This window comes from Pleurotus ostreatus (genome assembly GCF_014466165.1).
Source record: "Pleurotus ostreatus strain PC9 chromosome Unknown scaffold_8, whole genome shotgun sequence".
Classification (NCBI taxonomy): domain Eukaryota; kingdom Fungi; phylum Basidiomycota; class Agaricomycetes; order Agaricales; family Pleurotaceae; genus Pleurotus; species Pleurotus ostreatus.
The window spans coordinates 2,081,774-2,096,494 of record NW_023503163.1 but is presented as its reverse complement, the minus strand read 5'-3'; the positions used below and the strand labels follow the sequence as shown (position 1 = coordinate 2,096,494).

Sequence of the window (14,721 nt, the reverse complement as noted above, 5' to 3'; positions counted from 1 at the left end):
AATATAGCAATAAGATTTCCATGACTGCTAGTCATCGAATAACGTCGCCAAGTAATCGTGGTTCGTCCTCGTCCTTGACTTTCTCGTCCTTCCTATCGAAATGATCTGGCCAAACACCCCTCCCCCCCCACCACAGTACTATGATATATTTCTCCAGCCGACGGACGATATCTTTTGTTACTTTGCAATCCCAGACTTCCAATCAGGCCAATAGGCGGCTCGAGATTCCTACGCTCGTCAAGAAACTGCTCCACTGACGGGACGCAGATGAATGTTACAGTAATGCCACTGCAGGGTTTCTATCTTGGCAAAAGCTGGTTGCTCGGCTTCAGACGGTTTCAAAAGTGCTTCAGAACAACTTGAACCTATCTCTTCGGCTATCAAGTCCTGCACATGTCGGTGTTGTTTGAAGAAGCTCGCCCCATCTTCTTTCTGTATTGAAGGAAAGTCCCGAATGCGTAAGGCAGCAGCGCGCAAAGGTGGCAGCAGAGAGTCTGAACAGAGGAAGGACCGCCTGCCTGTCGTGCCCTATATACATGTCGAATCCCATCGATGTCTTGTAAAGACAAGTGACATTTGCGGCGTCGGCATAACTCGCCATACGTGGGTCGTCAGTGCAAGCTCTGGAAGGGAAAGGATCAGAGAGCCGTAATGTGAAACCCACTTGTACAGAAGGGTGATAGCGTAGGTGCTGGAATGGCAAGGATGAGCGCTCTGCAATGATTGCGGTGCCAGCGTATCATTGCTTATGTAAGCGTCCGATGATTTCTATTCCTGGTTGGCGTGCCAATTCCTAGTCCGAGTCACTACTCTAAACAACCAAGCAACAGCGGCATCGAAATATCACGAAGCCTAGATTGGTGCCAACAGTTTGCGTCCCTGTGCCCTGTAGAATGTGTACCGGCTCGAGCTCTCCATCCACGGTGCACGGTCTCCAGCCATTCGTGCAATACCAGGTCATTTCCTGGAGCCAAGATGTATAAGAAAGTCTCAAGTACTCAAGCTCAAGGCGTTGACTCGTGCAGGCTGCGCTCAAGATTCAGTGGCACACAATGTGGTTGAAGAATTGAGACAAGTCAACTCGCCAGGGATGGGAATGTACAGATGACGGTCAGAATATTGTCAACTCCTTGAAATATTATTTTGGAAAGCTTCCGCGCAATTCACATAGCTCCAAGGAGCCTGTCCTTGCTAGCTCCAGCGACTATTCGCTTCTTCTAGTCCCCTGGTACTGCCAGTAACGTCTATTATTCTCATCTAGTACTGCAAGCGCCAAACTGACTACCGCTTCACGACGCTTCTCGTACTCTGTTGGCAGCTAGCACATCTACTAATTTGTGCTTTTCTTCCGCCGACGGCCTTTAAATAGGTGCCACCGTCCGCAATGCTACTCTAGCCAGTCCTCTTTTGCTTGCAATCGTACCCCCTTTGTGATCAACTCGTATGTTTTCTTCCTTGCTTGACCACTGCCTTGAACTTATTTACCGATGATGGCCACAGATAAGAGATGGCTAAATACCAGTCGGGCTTTGCCCTCGCAATCCTCGCTGCCACCCTCGTCGCAGGTCGTGGCGCGAATGACTGGTCAAAACCATGTTTCGACGGTGAATGTGCATACGACATCCCGATCGAAGGGCAATCAGCCTCCATCAAGATGGTGCGGAACGCTTCATTATAACAGCCTAAGTTTGTCGACTGAAGTCATCCTCTCCATCGTAGGTTGGTGCACCGCATGCCATTACGGATATCACACCCGCTGCAGGATGGGTCGTCCTCGACTGTGACGCAAATGCCAAGTCGCAGGAGATTCGACTTGTGTGTAACTCGGACGATGCTGAGTCTGCTGGCTGCAGGTCCGTATAAATTGCATCCCAATCGATATTCACTAAGGCTCGCGGTCATTGTTAGCCACCTCTTCGAAGGTGACGGTCCCGTACATAAATACGTCCGTCTACCCGAGAGTGTAAGTCGAAATCGTCTTCGATCAGCGATGTTCAACGTATTAACGAACACGCACAGTGCGGGTCTGAGCCGTTCGCCCGTATTGCGGACTACCGAGTTCACGAAAACCAGTCGATCCCCGAGCATGCGGCCTCGAAAATATTGCGCCGTGACGGCGTAGCTCCTCAGGTCTTCTCCGTCAGCATTGATGATGATGTACGCCAATCTGTTACTTGCGATGATGGCAAGGACGAGTGATCGACTCATATTCTTTTAGTTCGCTCTCGTCGACGAATCCAAGTATGGAAAAGTCTTCGCCCTTGTCGCTGGTGTCAATGAACCCAATGTCGATACCAACTTTGCTGTCCCGCAGGACATAGACAACCAAGATGTCGCGGATCAATGGGCAGCGCAAACAATTCAGGGTATGTATTCTGAAATGACGCACTTGTTGGGGCTCATCTGACCATTGCTGCAGACGTTGGCGTCAAGAACCTGAAGGCCACACTTTCGACCTACTACGTAACCAGACCTGATGGCGAGGTCGAAGTCAAGAAAACGAAGAGTGGAGAAGAGGTCGAGCCTCTGAAGTCGTCGGGCAAGTTCAACTGGGGATCAGAAACGAAGCCACTTACGCTTTCATGGACGGAAGAGAAAAAGCTCGCGGAATGTGGAAAAGCCGGCCTCAAGGCTGAACTCTCTGGCTCATTAGCAAACAAGGCGTATGGCTCGGCGAAGGCGTTCAGCGCAGCCGCGGTTATTGAACTGAGTGCATCGTCAATCAAGGCCATGGCAAGCAACATTCTTGGTGAGTGTAGAGTTGATTTGCGTCACAGAATAGCACGCTGATGCGACCCTCAGATTTCTCGGCGCACTTTGAGCATGATTTGACTTTGACACTATCTCTGGAGGTGGGTATGAGTAACTTTACTTAGAATCTGAGTGGTTGACATACCGTATTTAGGGCGAGGTCAAGAAAGAGTTCACCCTCTTGGAGGATACAGCCATCCCTCATGCTGGTATCGACCTCAAGTGCGTAAAGTCTATCACTGCTCAAACATTTGTGCTGATCGAAGACTGCTAATCTTTGCGTCGTAGGCTAGTGGCGGTTGGCCTGTTGTTCGGCGTCGGAGGAGAGTTCACGATTGCCAAAGCCAAAGTTGGTGTGGAAGTCAAGACAGGGTTCAAATGGGGGATTGACAAAGGTTTGTTCTATTAACTTCACAATTATTCTTTTGTATGGATGTTTATCTGTTTCCAGCTGTCATCGCCATTCCTGGCACTCATGCCGCCACGCCATATGCCAAAGATGGGTGTAGGTCATCGTGTATTGATATTCGTCCGAGGCGCTCACGCATATTCTTTCTTGCCTTTTGCTTTTTAGACTTTGACTTCGCCCTCAGCAAAGACGAAGACGATAACAAGGCAACTGGGGAAATCGGCGTGTCAATTACCCCCAAATTCAGCTTGGGTATCTCAGGGAAGGACAAGCTCTCGAAAATCAAGTTCACCGGTAGCATTGGCTTGAAGGCGGGACTAGGCCTTACTGTTGGGATCACGGGGACGCCGCCCAAGCGGGACTTGGATGCAATGGACGCCTCGGATGCATGGTATTGCGCGAAGATTGCGGCGTACATCGAGGGTGTCGCTGGTGTTGACGCGAAACACCCCGTCAAATTCATTCCGGATTGGGAGAAGGAGTACTCATTGTTCAAGAAGGAGCTCGAGATCTGGTCGGTAAGTACATCGTGTTCTAGGGATAACTGGGGCCAGCTTATTGGGCCTTGTGATAGCATGGCAACTGCCCCCAACCGAAGGAGAAGAGGAGCAACTTGCGCGGGTTGCTGGAGTCGAGAGCGACGGACCTGACGGTGAAGGATGTTGTCAACGCCTTGAAATGCCCGAAGAAGGATATCAGCAAGATGACTAAGGGAGATTCGAAGAAAAGCCTCAGCTCTTCAGCGTACGTATTTTCTGTCGGAGAATCCGGACATGGCTGACTAGCCCATTATAGCATGAAGATGAAGGACAAATAGAGGAATGATTTGTCGGCCGTCAACGAGAGACGATAATGCGTTAAGTACACGTCTTACATATCATTACCAACAGACTGCATCAGTAATAACATTATATCCTCGTCGCGATAGCCATATGGAGTGAATCTGAGTCTGCGTCCTGTTTCCCAGGATGGAGTTGAACGCTTGTTTTGCTTGACCCATGATCATGTCATTCTGTGTGCGGAATCCGGTCATGTCACCAACGGAAAGAAGCTCGTTACGAACCTTGTTTGCTGCGTGCGGATTCCCTATCTCTCGGAAATCCAGCGGAACCGCGGCCTTTGACAATACCCCAGGCGCCGACGTTCTCGTCGGCGCTGCACCGCAGAAGATTACCACCTTCGCTAGATTCCCGTGCACACATGTCAATGGCCATGATGTATGGTATGCGCTGAATTGTATTCAACCCTAGATCGCAAGGCGACGAAGGCCCAGGTACGGGCTGTGAAGCATCTTTCTTAAAATTCTACTGACTTTTCTCATCGGAATAAGGAACGTTGATGGAATGTTTTGAGGACAGTATGCCGGTAGGCGTTTCCAAAATTTCCGTAGTGGATAATGTGCATATACAGGTGTATAAAAGCTCAATGAAAGTGTCTTTTGGAAGCAACACTATTCGACCCAAGTGTTGAATCGATACTCGATTCTCAAATCTCCCCGATCACCATGTTGAACTTGCAGACTCTTGTCACCATTGTTTCCCTCGCTTTGGGGCTAGCCTCTCACACTCTTGGTGCTGTCCTGACCAGTAAGTCACTCATGTGCTGGCCACGGACAAGTCACAGACTGGCGTATCTGTATCCATTGACCATCGTTCTAGGTAGCATCGAAAGAGTCGCAACCGACAAAGCTGCCCTCCATGTCAACGGCATCGACGTCAATGTCGGGACGATCTCCGTCCCAGAAAGCCACATAGACAGGCTCATCAACGCCACCCTCCGCGTGCGATCACCGCACCCGGAGACGACGCTGACGAAGAGAACGGTCAATAATTGCTGCTCCTACGGATGTGGGTTCTTAGCTTTAATCGAGGAATGGGCCGCTTCATTGATTGATGGTCGGCATATAGGCAGGAGGACGTGCGTTGACGGGCTCAGCACCTCCCCTGACCCCCCGACGTCCGGCGACTGCGCGGCGTTGAAAAGTGCGCTCGAGGCACTCGCGGCCAGCGAGTTAGTCGGTGCGTCATTTCCGTGCAATTTACCCAACCAAGCTTCGTGTAAGCCTCCGAGTGCATTCTACATTCAATCGTTTAAAGCTGAACGGTTATTTGAATATTATGTATAGGCCCCAACTTCATCGTGTCGCCCGGCTATGAACGAGCGTACTGGTACGGCACCTGCTTAGTCGGCTTCATCAATCTCAACCCAACAGGCGGTGCGGATGAATCATACTGTGACTATCTCATGGTGCGTTCATAATAGGACGTTATATGAATCCAGGGTATGAATCTGACGAGGGTACTCGCCGGGGTTGTAGGCTGGGATCATTACGAGCTCGTATGACGAGTGCGTCGCGACGCAAGGGAAGACCGGGGGCTATTGTCTTCAGTATTTGAGTCCAGGATTTGTATATGCCCTCGAGTAAGTACTAAGCAATGGTTATTCCATGATCCGAGTCACTAACCGTGATTAATTGGGGGCTCGTGCAGATTACGACACGTCTGATACCTGACTTTATCGAGGGAGCTATCCCAGGGTTCTTGCGCAGTAGACGTAACTGGCACATTCGTTTTGGTCCTACATATGGGCAACCTTTTTAAGTATCATTGCGTTGGTCGTCTCGTTGTGAAATCATACGTTTCCCTTGCAAGAATATGAGTACTCAAATCAGGTTCCCGCTAAAACGAGAGGATGTTATAGATCCATCGGTAGAATGTAGGCACACCCCACATACCGGGGCTTGTGCTCGGACGGAGAGTCATGTGTCCATGACATGCTGGAGGAACTCTTCATCCGCGAATCATAGCGTACGTTGGGTGAGTGACGAGCGCTTGAGCACTTCTGGGCGAGTTGGGGTGGTTCGGAGCACGCGACGCCGGGAACTGGGGATGTAGACCAGATGAGTACCTGATCTTTTCTATGTGAGGCCAAGGCACGGACTGTACCTATGTAGTAAGGCGGCGGCGGCATTGCTGGCAACAAAGGGGAGAAGGCGGCGTCAGCATGTGCAACGACAGGTAGCAGGTGACGCGACCATGGGAGTAGAATTGAGTCACAAGATAAAGAGAGGTCGTGATACATCATCGTCCAGTCACTATACAACAGGTAGTAGTCACTAGCCATGATGTACATTATTATATATCACCAAAGCACACAGGTGGCGAACGAAGCGAGACGCGCGAGCGAGGACGACGCGCCTGGCTCGACCGCTCAACGCAAATGCAAATGCTCGCACTCAGACGCTTGCGAGACGCAGACATCACAAATGGCAGTGGCAAGTGGGCTGGGAGTTGGGGCTAGTAGACGGAGAGGAAGAGGGAGGACTCATGAAGGAGAGGGAGACGCAAGAGGGAGGCAAGGGGAAGGGGGGAGGGGGACGAAAAGCAAGGCAAGGCAAGGCAGCGTGAAGCGAGAGCGAACCAACGTACCTCAAAGCAACCATATCGCACGAGCACGAGGGGAGCAGAGGGCGTACACTAACAACAGACAGATATTGTTGGTGAACAGACACGTGTGGAGACTGCGAAGACGAAGGCCGCCAAATATCATGAATTTGAGATACAACATACTGAGCGATACAAGGGCATGTCTGTCGCAAGCAATCGTGCGGTGCGGACTTACACCGTAAAGGAGTCTATTTCCTCTCATTGTCCAACCTCACCATTTCCGTCACCTCCACGTTGGCTTGATAGAGTCCACCCAGAATCGGAAGCCCTCTGGCCTGCTCCGTTGATGAACCTGGCGCGCACAGAGGTGGAATTTCAGCCGTCCCAATGAGTGCTGCATAAGCTCCTTCGTGTTCTTGTAAAGCCAATAGAAGGAATTCGTCCAGAGTCTTCGGAGGTGTAGCAGGGCCACCTGTAGAGAATATCTGTCCTTGAAGAGGAACATACGCTAAGCCTGATGCTGTGGCCTTGTCGATGGCACCGCTGACAATGCCCCCGAGGATTGCACCAAGAACGAGTGGTAATTTGCCGTAGAGCCCTGGGATTGTACCCAAGGAATCGACATCCCATGCAAGGGGAACGATGTCGTATGTATTTGCGAGATTCCCATTCCACATCTGATAGGGAGCGGGACCATCAGTGATCAGAGGGAAAGCCCCTGCAAACAAAGCCGCAAACGGTTCATTTCCGGGAGATGGTCCCGCGGTTGGGTACACGAACACATTCTCCGGCGCATTCTGGAGTAGCCCCGCCTTCAGCAAAGCTAACGCGACTGTTGGTGACAAAGCGCCCCCTAGACTGTGTCCAGTGAACACAAGGCGTGAGCTAGGCGGAATGGTGCCCAAGAATTCAGCCATAGTCTGCTGACTAGCAGCGTTGGCCACAGTCAAGAGGGTGGAAATGCCGATTGCCGTTCCAGAGGCGACGTACGGCTTTGTGTGATCGATTGTAGTGGCTTGCTCTGGAGGGGTGGTGATCCCGGCTTGTACCCAAGCGTTGAAGTCGACGACTTTGTCAACATCTGCATCGATGGCGAAGTTCTCCGCCGACCCACGTGCGGTACCAGCGACAGCGAGAACATAGGTATCGAATGACGACCCATCGACTCCGAAATTGGCTGAGGGGTTGTGTGCAATGTACCAGACGCGGTCGGGTGCTGTCTCTGCGTTATCAGGCTCGGCCTTCCATACAGTGGGCCCCCAGACGACGGTCCAATCGCCAATGTTGGCGTTCGTCAAGGCGGGCTGCAAAGCCGAATCAATCTGGTTCTGCAAAGCTTCCTGCGTGCCCTTGCACGTCGAGAGCAAGTTGGACGCGATGGAGAGGGCGAACACTTGCTGATGGATGTTGTAAGACATGATATGGTTTGGGTTTCTATAGAGCGATTAGCACTGGGGAAGCAGAGAGCGAAGCAATCTCACTCACATACAATTTGATGGTCAGTTGAGATTGCCTGGTTCCTTCTTGCGCAGAGCCTTTATATATGTAGAGACTGCACCGTCCTAGACTGCCTGGGATATACACGCGCGCAAAACGCCGGAGCAAATGATATGTCTGAGGTACATCACGTCCCTCGAGGTCCCGAACAACTCTTTCTAACCGAATTGCTTTGAATGTGTGAGGCGAAATCTGACATGTATCTCTACATGTTCTTCGGCACAGGACAATCTCCGGACAGCGAGAAGCCGTCAATGGCTCGACTAGGACTAGGACCTATGTAGGAGTCTGGAGAATAGCACGCGGGGAGAAACCAAGACTGGGCAGCCGATGTGCTCTGCGATGGTATGTGGGCATTGCGGTCGGAAGTGGGCGACGGTGACTGATATTACTATTCGGCACCCACGTCGAGGCTGAGAGAACATGGGTGTAGTAGGCCAATATCGGGGACAGTTGAGAGTCATAACGCAAGGGCGAGCGGCAATAAGCAAACAAGTGGCAGATGGGTGGAAGGACAAATCTGGTCCTTACTCTTGGAGACGGACATGGAAGGGAGTCGGACTACGATAATACTGATACTGCAAAACCACAAAGCCAAACCGAGCTTTCTGGGAGCGGTCGCTTAACGTTTAACGTTCGCGCCCTTCCCCAATTCCACTTGACAAGCAAAGAATACACCCCACGTAGGGGGCGTATAGAACTCCTTGCTCTTGGCAGCTCTTGCTTAGCACGACCAATAATTTTATCGCAGGACCACACATCCCATGTTCGCTCACTCACAAGGCACAGAGACACAGGAAATCATGAGTGGCGTTGATTAAGCGTGGGTATCGACAGGAAGAAACTTTTGGGTATCGACGAGACCCCACGAGCGTAGACTTGGTTGGTGTACACCTAGCATTGCAACACGGTCAGAGAGCGTAGAGTAGGGACGACGAAGGAAAAGACCAACAAGTTCGTTGAATATAATCGCCGGGTGCTTTCGATCAGAGAGCGCAGAGCTTGGGTGGATCTTCACTGTCTGTAGATCGCAATACATCAATGAATCACATCGCACTGTGGATCGTGATGTCGGCGGTCTTACCGTATGTCCCATCGTCTGCTTATACGTCACTCCATCGGGCTGCAGCAGCGCGGAATTCTGCACTAAACCGTGCGCCAGAGCTTTGAGCACCGCGTCGTCATTGTTGTTGTCCGCGCGCACGCCCTCATCGAACGAAATCCCAAACCGCGCGCAAGTCTGTTTCAGCTGGTCACGAATATCGCGCGCCTCCAACAGGGCCCTTTCGTTCAAAAAGTGCTTCCGACACCACTCTCGTCGCCCAGCCTTGTTTTCTGCTAGCGCAATCTCCTGGTACGCTTTGACGACGCCGAGGATCGTTAGGTGGTCCCCCGTCGGATGGCGGAACTTGCGTCGCAACTCCGCGGCTGAATCGCGCTGATCGCTGACGTCGACGAACAGCTTTGATGAGGCAGAGAGGACGGAGACGATCTCGACGATCTCGGGCGCGCAGTTGTATTCCTTGGACGCGAGGACGATCCGTGCATAGCAGGGGTCGAGAGGGAAGGCAGCCATCTGGCGCCCCGTCGGCGTCAGTTCCTTCGAGTTATTGAGTGCGCCAAATAGCCAAAGTGACTTGTACGCCGATACAACTGGGAAGCGTGGTCAGCGCAGGTGCTGTGACAATTCATGATATAAAGATGTACCCGAATCATAGTCCGGCTTGTCCATGAAGTCGAGTTCTTGGAAATCCTGACCCAGGCATTTCAGCTGTAGAACACTCGATGTAAGGCTGCATCGTCTGATCTCGGGATCTGCAGAAACAGCCATGTTGTTGTAGGCCGCTTCTGTATACAGCCGGAAGCATACCCCGCTTCCCTACGAGGACGCGCAGTTATTCATGGAGGCGAGTCGAAGAAAGCTCGAGTTACTTACCTCTCGACCAGCACGTCCTGCTCTCTGATTGGCTGAAGACTTGGTGATGTCTTTCGTCAGAAGGGTATCAAATCCTGGAGCGCCTTGATTTCAGCATCATGATATCTCACAAAGGTCGCGGGACGCGCACCTCCACCGGTCTCTCGTGCGAGATATTGCTTCTCTTTGCACTTGCCTGTATCAATGACGTATTTGACGCCCGGGATGGTGATGGACGTTTCCGCGATGTTGGTGGCTAGGATACATTTTCGGGTATTTGGGGGAGCCGCGTTAAATACTTTTGAGTTCTGCCCTGCCGCTTGGGCAGCGTACATTGGACATATTACAACCTAGTAGGCAAGGAATTATTTGTTAGGGAAAAAATAGACGGACGGGGAGATCTTCTGGGTATATCGGCATACCTCCATAGATTTGTGGGGTAATTTATTAGCGTATAATCGAATGGACTTTTCGAGACTCTCGATGTCGTCTTGGCCTGGCGGGAGAGTATCAGAGAATGATAAAAGAAACGTGAAGGGTAGATAGGTATACCTGGTAAGAAAATGAGAACATCCCCAGGCCCTTGATCGGTATGAACCTGGAAGAAGACTCGCAGCGCCGCGGCCAGGTAATCGCTCTGACTCTCCGCCGAATGGAATATTTGTACAGGATGCTGCCTTCCTTGTATATACTCAATGGGAGCACTAATGTCGTGAAGTTGCAGTGAGCATACGAGTCACTGCGTAGCCTGCGGGACGTACTTGTCGAAGAACTTGCTGAACTTTTCCGCGTCGAGCGTTGCGCTCATGACGACAATCTTGAGGGGGTTCAGCAGCGAAGCACGGCCTTTCCCCTTCGCGTCCGACGGCTGGCTGCGGTATTTCTGGATGCCCTTGAGTGACGCAAGGAGGAGATCCGTGCGAAGGGTGCGCTCATGCGCCTCGTCGACGATGATGACGCTGTAGCGCGAGAGGAGGGGGTCGGAGAGGAGCTCGCGGACGATCATGCCGTCGGTGAGGTACTTGATGCGCGTGTCTGGGCCGCTGCGCTCGTCGAAACGCACGGAGTAACCGACGGCGGCACCGACTTTCACGTTTTGCTCGGCGGCGACGCGCGCGGCGAGGGAGGTGGCAGCGACCCTCCGCGGCTGCGTTACGGCGACCATCCGGGTCCCCGCGATCCCGGATTCGAGGATATATTGGGGCACCTCTGCGGGTTTTTGGAGCATCAAATTTAGTTGCGAGGAGCAAATGTGAAAGCATGGACGCACGGGTGGTTTTACCAGAACCTGTTTCCCCAAGTAGCACGATAACATCGTTCTGGCGAATTTTGGCGATCAATTTTTCTCTGCCTGGGCAGTAAGGTCAACCTGGCGCAATTTGACCACGGCACGGGAATTTGTATACCTAGTGCAATAGGTAATGCGCGGCGCTGCTCTTGCAGAGAACTTGATTTTCCTGGCTTAGTCGGTCCATCGACAGAGCCATTGGATTTCGACGGGGAACTTGGTCCGTTGGGAGCAGAGAATCGATTCGGTGTCTTATGAAGGCCATTCAACGAGGGACGCTTGCCTTGTTTTCGTTTCGATCGCGGGGAATCCTCTACATCGACCCAAGGCATTTTGACACGGCGTTTCTTGGGCGAATCGAAATTCCGAAGCTTGGCGGCTTTCTTGTTGCTCAGGATTCGTATTTTGGCCATTTACAGGGGAGGTTCGTGGCAGAGAAAGTGTTTGAAGCAGGCGACATATGAAAATTGGGTTCGTGGTGGACTTTGGTCGTACCTCTAGACGATCCATCACGTGTGCCTGGCTCCTATTCAGCTTCGAGTTCATGACTTCGTGTGTCCTTGCAGGTACAGCAGGACATTTACATACAAATGTAGTAAGGCCAGCTCTTCCCATTCCAGTCGCAGCGTTCCGACGGATAAAGTCTAAGCAGTGGGGTACGTCCGTATTAGCGTCCGTGCTACTGATCTCTAGTCCGAAGTGCGCTGGCTAACATGTCAATTTCCACAGCAACGCCGAATGGAACTAGGATGTCGAGAAGATTCAAAAGGTGGACGAGATAAGGCTGTGGACACTAGGCCCTCCGACTCTATCTCGCCTTCTTTCCAAAGTTGTACACTTGGATCCTTCTGCCGCCATGTTCGCTGCACCCGCCACAATGCTCGTCCTCGCGGCGCTCGCAGCCCTCAGCTCGGCCATCCCCGCCGCGCAGACGGCGAGCAAGTGCTCCACCGGGCCCGTGCAGTGCTGCGACAGCGTCGAGCACCACACCCAGCCGCATGTCAACAACCTCCTGCTCGGGCTGGAGCACTTTGGGCTGGTGAAGGGGCTCGTGGGCGGGCTGACGGGCAACGTCGGCATCAAGTGCAACCCGATCCTGCTGTCCAGCAACGACTGGTATGTGTCTTATGGGTGAGCGCTGGCAGGAATGAGCTGACTGTCTGGGGTTCGTGCAGCACCGCGCAATCTGTCTGCTGCGAGCACGTCCACTTCAGTGAGTCTCAGAGTGTTCGTGTACCGGGGCTAGACTGATTCACGCAACAGAGGGAAATATTGCCGTTGGCTGCACCCCGGCAAACATTGACATCCTATAGATGTAGTATGCACACAAATACGATGTTATCGCGATTATCGGTGTGTTATATACCAGTCGCTGTCATGTACCTATGGCCAGCCGCAGCGACATCCCCAATCTATAAAGAGATGGGATGAATTTATGATTGCAATGTAATTTATCCGAAGCCCCTGTCTATCTATGCAGAATGACCGCCGACAGATCAGTCATCACTTTACCTGTATACCACCATGAGTGCGAATGTCACCTTCGATCCGCTTGCAGGACATCTCCACCACCTCACCGCCGAGCAAATCGAGGCCTTTATTGAATTCAAGGACAATCTTGCGCTTGCGGGGCTGTATACCCATGCCGCCGAGCCAGAGTCGCCAACGGCATCGCATGATGATCCTACTTTACTGTGCGTGAATAGTCGAATAAGCTTGCCTCCCGGGCGGGCTTTGGCCTCGAGTGCGGACGCTCATGGGCGTGGACGTGCAGGCGGTTCTTGAGAGCGCGGCGCTTTCACCCGGGCCCGGCGCAAAGGCAGTTCGCGGACACGGAGCAGTGGCGCAAAGAACACGGCGTGGAGGGTTTGTACAAGACGTTTGACCCGCAGGAGTTCGAGTCGGCCAAGCGCTTTTATCCGCGATGGACGGGGCGGAGAGACAAGGTATGCGTCGTTACTCCAGATCACGCTCGTCATGCTTGAATCTACCGCGAGTGCAGCATGGATTGCCGCTGTATGTGTACAAGCTCGCGGCGGTGGTGCCGTTGCAGAAGGAACTGGATGCGGTCCCCCCCGCGCGGAGATACCAGCGAATGTCAGTGCGTGGCGCGCAGCTCTTCCGCCGTGCATTCACCGTGACGCGTCCGCCGTTGCAGCGTCGCCCTCTACGAGTTCATGTGCAACTTTGCGCTCCCGCTGTGCTCGCACCTGCCGCACGCGACGGCGCCGACGCCGGTGTCGTCCGTGATGACGATCATTGATCTGAAGGGCGTGGCGCTGACGTCGATGTGGTACCTCCGCAGCCACCTGCAGGAGGCCTCGCGCCTCGCGACGGCGAACTACCCCGAGACGCTGCACGCCATCGCCGTCGTCAACTCGCCCGGGTTCTTCCCGACGATCTGGGGCTGGATCAAGGTGCGCTTGCGTGTTTCGTGCGGGGTGGTGTAATGCGTTTGCTAGCTCGGTGTCTGATGTGTAGGGCTGGTTCGACGAGAACACGAGGAATAAGATACATGTCCTGGGGCGGGACCCGGGGCCGACGCTGTGTGAGCTGGTGCACCCGGCGGACCTGCCGAAGGAGTATGGGGGCGAGCTACCGTGGACGTTTACGGACGAGCCGATGCTGGATGATGAGGCCAAGGCTGCGATTGGGGAAATGCCCAAAGGGCCGGTCAAGTTTGTGGATGGCAGCGTCGTACGTTTGTACGAGTGAGCACGGCGGCATGGACACTTGGACGTTCAAACCCTCAAGTATCTGTAAGTATACAGCAAGGGAATTGGCTGCAATAATACTGCGAGTAGTACAAGAGCGCGAAGCAAATAATCATTTACTACAAGAATATAACATGGGGATGGCAATAGCGGGCTTCTGTGATTAGTACATATCCACCTGCGAGTTGGCTATGGCCATTGGGAAGGAAGGTGAGGTCATGCGAACGCTGACAGCGGGGCGCCTCGGTCATAGAACTACGCTTTTACTGCTTTTAGTAGTACTACTCACTCGCTTACCACTCTACAGGAACGCGACTGTAACGGGATCCCTCTTGACGACGACGACGGCGAGGCGTATAAATATTGAATATAATATTGAATACGTGCACGTTGGAGGTGAGCAAGAAGCAAGGCGCGATAGACCATTCTCTACCGGAAGTTGGGCACTGGTCGTAGGCCACACTCTGTCGTTGAACTTGTCTGCGGCGACGGGATTGGGAATATGCGGAAATCAAGTCTCCTGGATACGGAGTGGGTGATTCATGTGCCTTTCACTGGGACTGTGGCTTGGGCATGTGGCAGCACGTCTCTTGGCGCTGGTGACTGTACATCTCTTCAAGTGGGGACCACCAAAGTACCCAGACGTCTGGTTCCGACACGAGCTCTGGTTCGCAGGGGAAGCGAGAAACGAGGCCGACTTGAATGTGCTCTGTTGTGACTTGTTGCCTCATTAATATTGACCCCAGGCTATAGCTATATGC

The 14,721-nt window shown here is 52.7% G+C and overlaps 6 protein-coding genes across 6 annotated transcripts; 4 read left to right on the top strand and 2 right to left on the bottom strand.

Annotated features, from left to right (window-relative positions):
• Positions 1–1,507: 1,507 nt before the first annotated feature.
• Positions 1,508–3,977, top strand: PC9H_011023 (uncharacterized protein; the record flags this gene model as incomplete). Its single annotated transcript, XM_036780509.1, has 13 exons — positions 1,508–1,657; positions 1,720–1,853; positions 1,909–1,963; positions 2,020–2,157; positions 2,219–2,366; positions 2,420–2,749; positions 2,803–2,852; positions 2,906–2,973; positions 3,040–3,146; positions 3,203–3,256; positions 3,326–3,678; positions 3,735–3,904; positions 3,956–3,977. The coding sequence occupies 13 exons, from the start codon at positions 1,508–1,510 to the stop codon at positions 3,975–3,977; spliced, it is 1,779 nt and encodes a 592-aa protein (XP_036627892.1).
• Positions 3,978–4,664: 687 nt separating this feature from the next.
• On the top strand, positions 4,665–5,585 carry PC9H_011022 (uncharacterized protein; the record flags this gene model as incomplete). The annotated part of the gene is made up of 5 exons (XM_036780508.1): positions 4,665–4,746; positions 4,819–5,007; positions 5,068–5,217; positions 5,286–5,407; positions 5,478–5,585. The coding sequence occupies 5 exons, from the start codon at positions 4,665–4,667 to the stop codon at positions 5,583–5,585; spliced, it is 651 nt and encodes a 216-aa protein (XP_036627891.1).
• A 1,209-nt stretch (positions 5,586–6,794) lies between these two features.
• Positions 6,795–7,964, bottom strand: PC9H_011021 (uncharacterized protein; the record flags this gene model as incomplete). The annotated part of the gene is made up of 1 exon (XM_036780507.1): positions 6,795–7,964. The coding sequence occupies one exon, from the start codon at positions 7,962–7,964 to the stop codon at positions 6,795–6,797; it is 1,170 nt and encodes a 389-aa protein (XP_036627890.1).
• An 880-nt stretch (positions 7,965–8,844) lies between these two features.
• On the bottom strand, positions 8,845–11,659 carry DHR2 (putative ATP-dependent RNA helicase dhr2; the record flags this gene model as incomplete). Its single annotated transcript, XM_036780506.1, has 11 exons — positions 8,845–8,937; positions 8,996–9,064; positions 9,128–9,696; positions 9,751–9,922; positions 9,980–10,053; positions 10,110–10,308; positions 10,381–10,454; positions 10,511–10,662; positions 10,720–11,167; positions 11,229–11,309; positions 11,365–11,659. The coding sequence occupies 11 exons, from the start codon at positions 11,657–11,659 to the stop codon at positions 8,845–8,847; spliced, it is 2,226 nt and encodes a 741-aa protein (XP_036627889.1).
• Positions 11,660–12,102: 443 nt separating this feature from the next.
• Positions 12,103–12,559, top strand: PC9H_011019 (uncharacterized protein; the record flags this gene model as incomplete). The annotated part of the gene is made up of 3 exons (XM_036780505.1): positions 12,103–12,362; positions 12,422–12,459; positions 12,510–12,559. The coding sequence occupies 3 exons, from the start codon at positions 12,103–12,105 to the stop codon at positions 12,557–12,559; spliced, it is 348 nt and encodes a 115-aa protein (XP_036627888.1).
• A 211-nt stretch (positions 12,560–12,770) lies between these two features.
• Positions 12,771–13,961, top strand: PC9H_011018 (uncharacterized protein; the record flags this gene model as incomplete). The annotated part of the gene is made up of 5 exons (XM_036780504.1): positions 12,771–12,940; positions 13,021–13,192; positions 13,249–13,343; positions 13,405–13,663; positions 13,728–13,961. 5 exons carry the CDS (start codon positions 12,771–12,773, stop codon positions 13,959–13,961), a joined length of 930 nt encoding a protein of 309 aa, XP_036627887.1.
• Between the last annotated feature and the right edge of the window lie 760 nt (positions 13,962–14,721).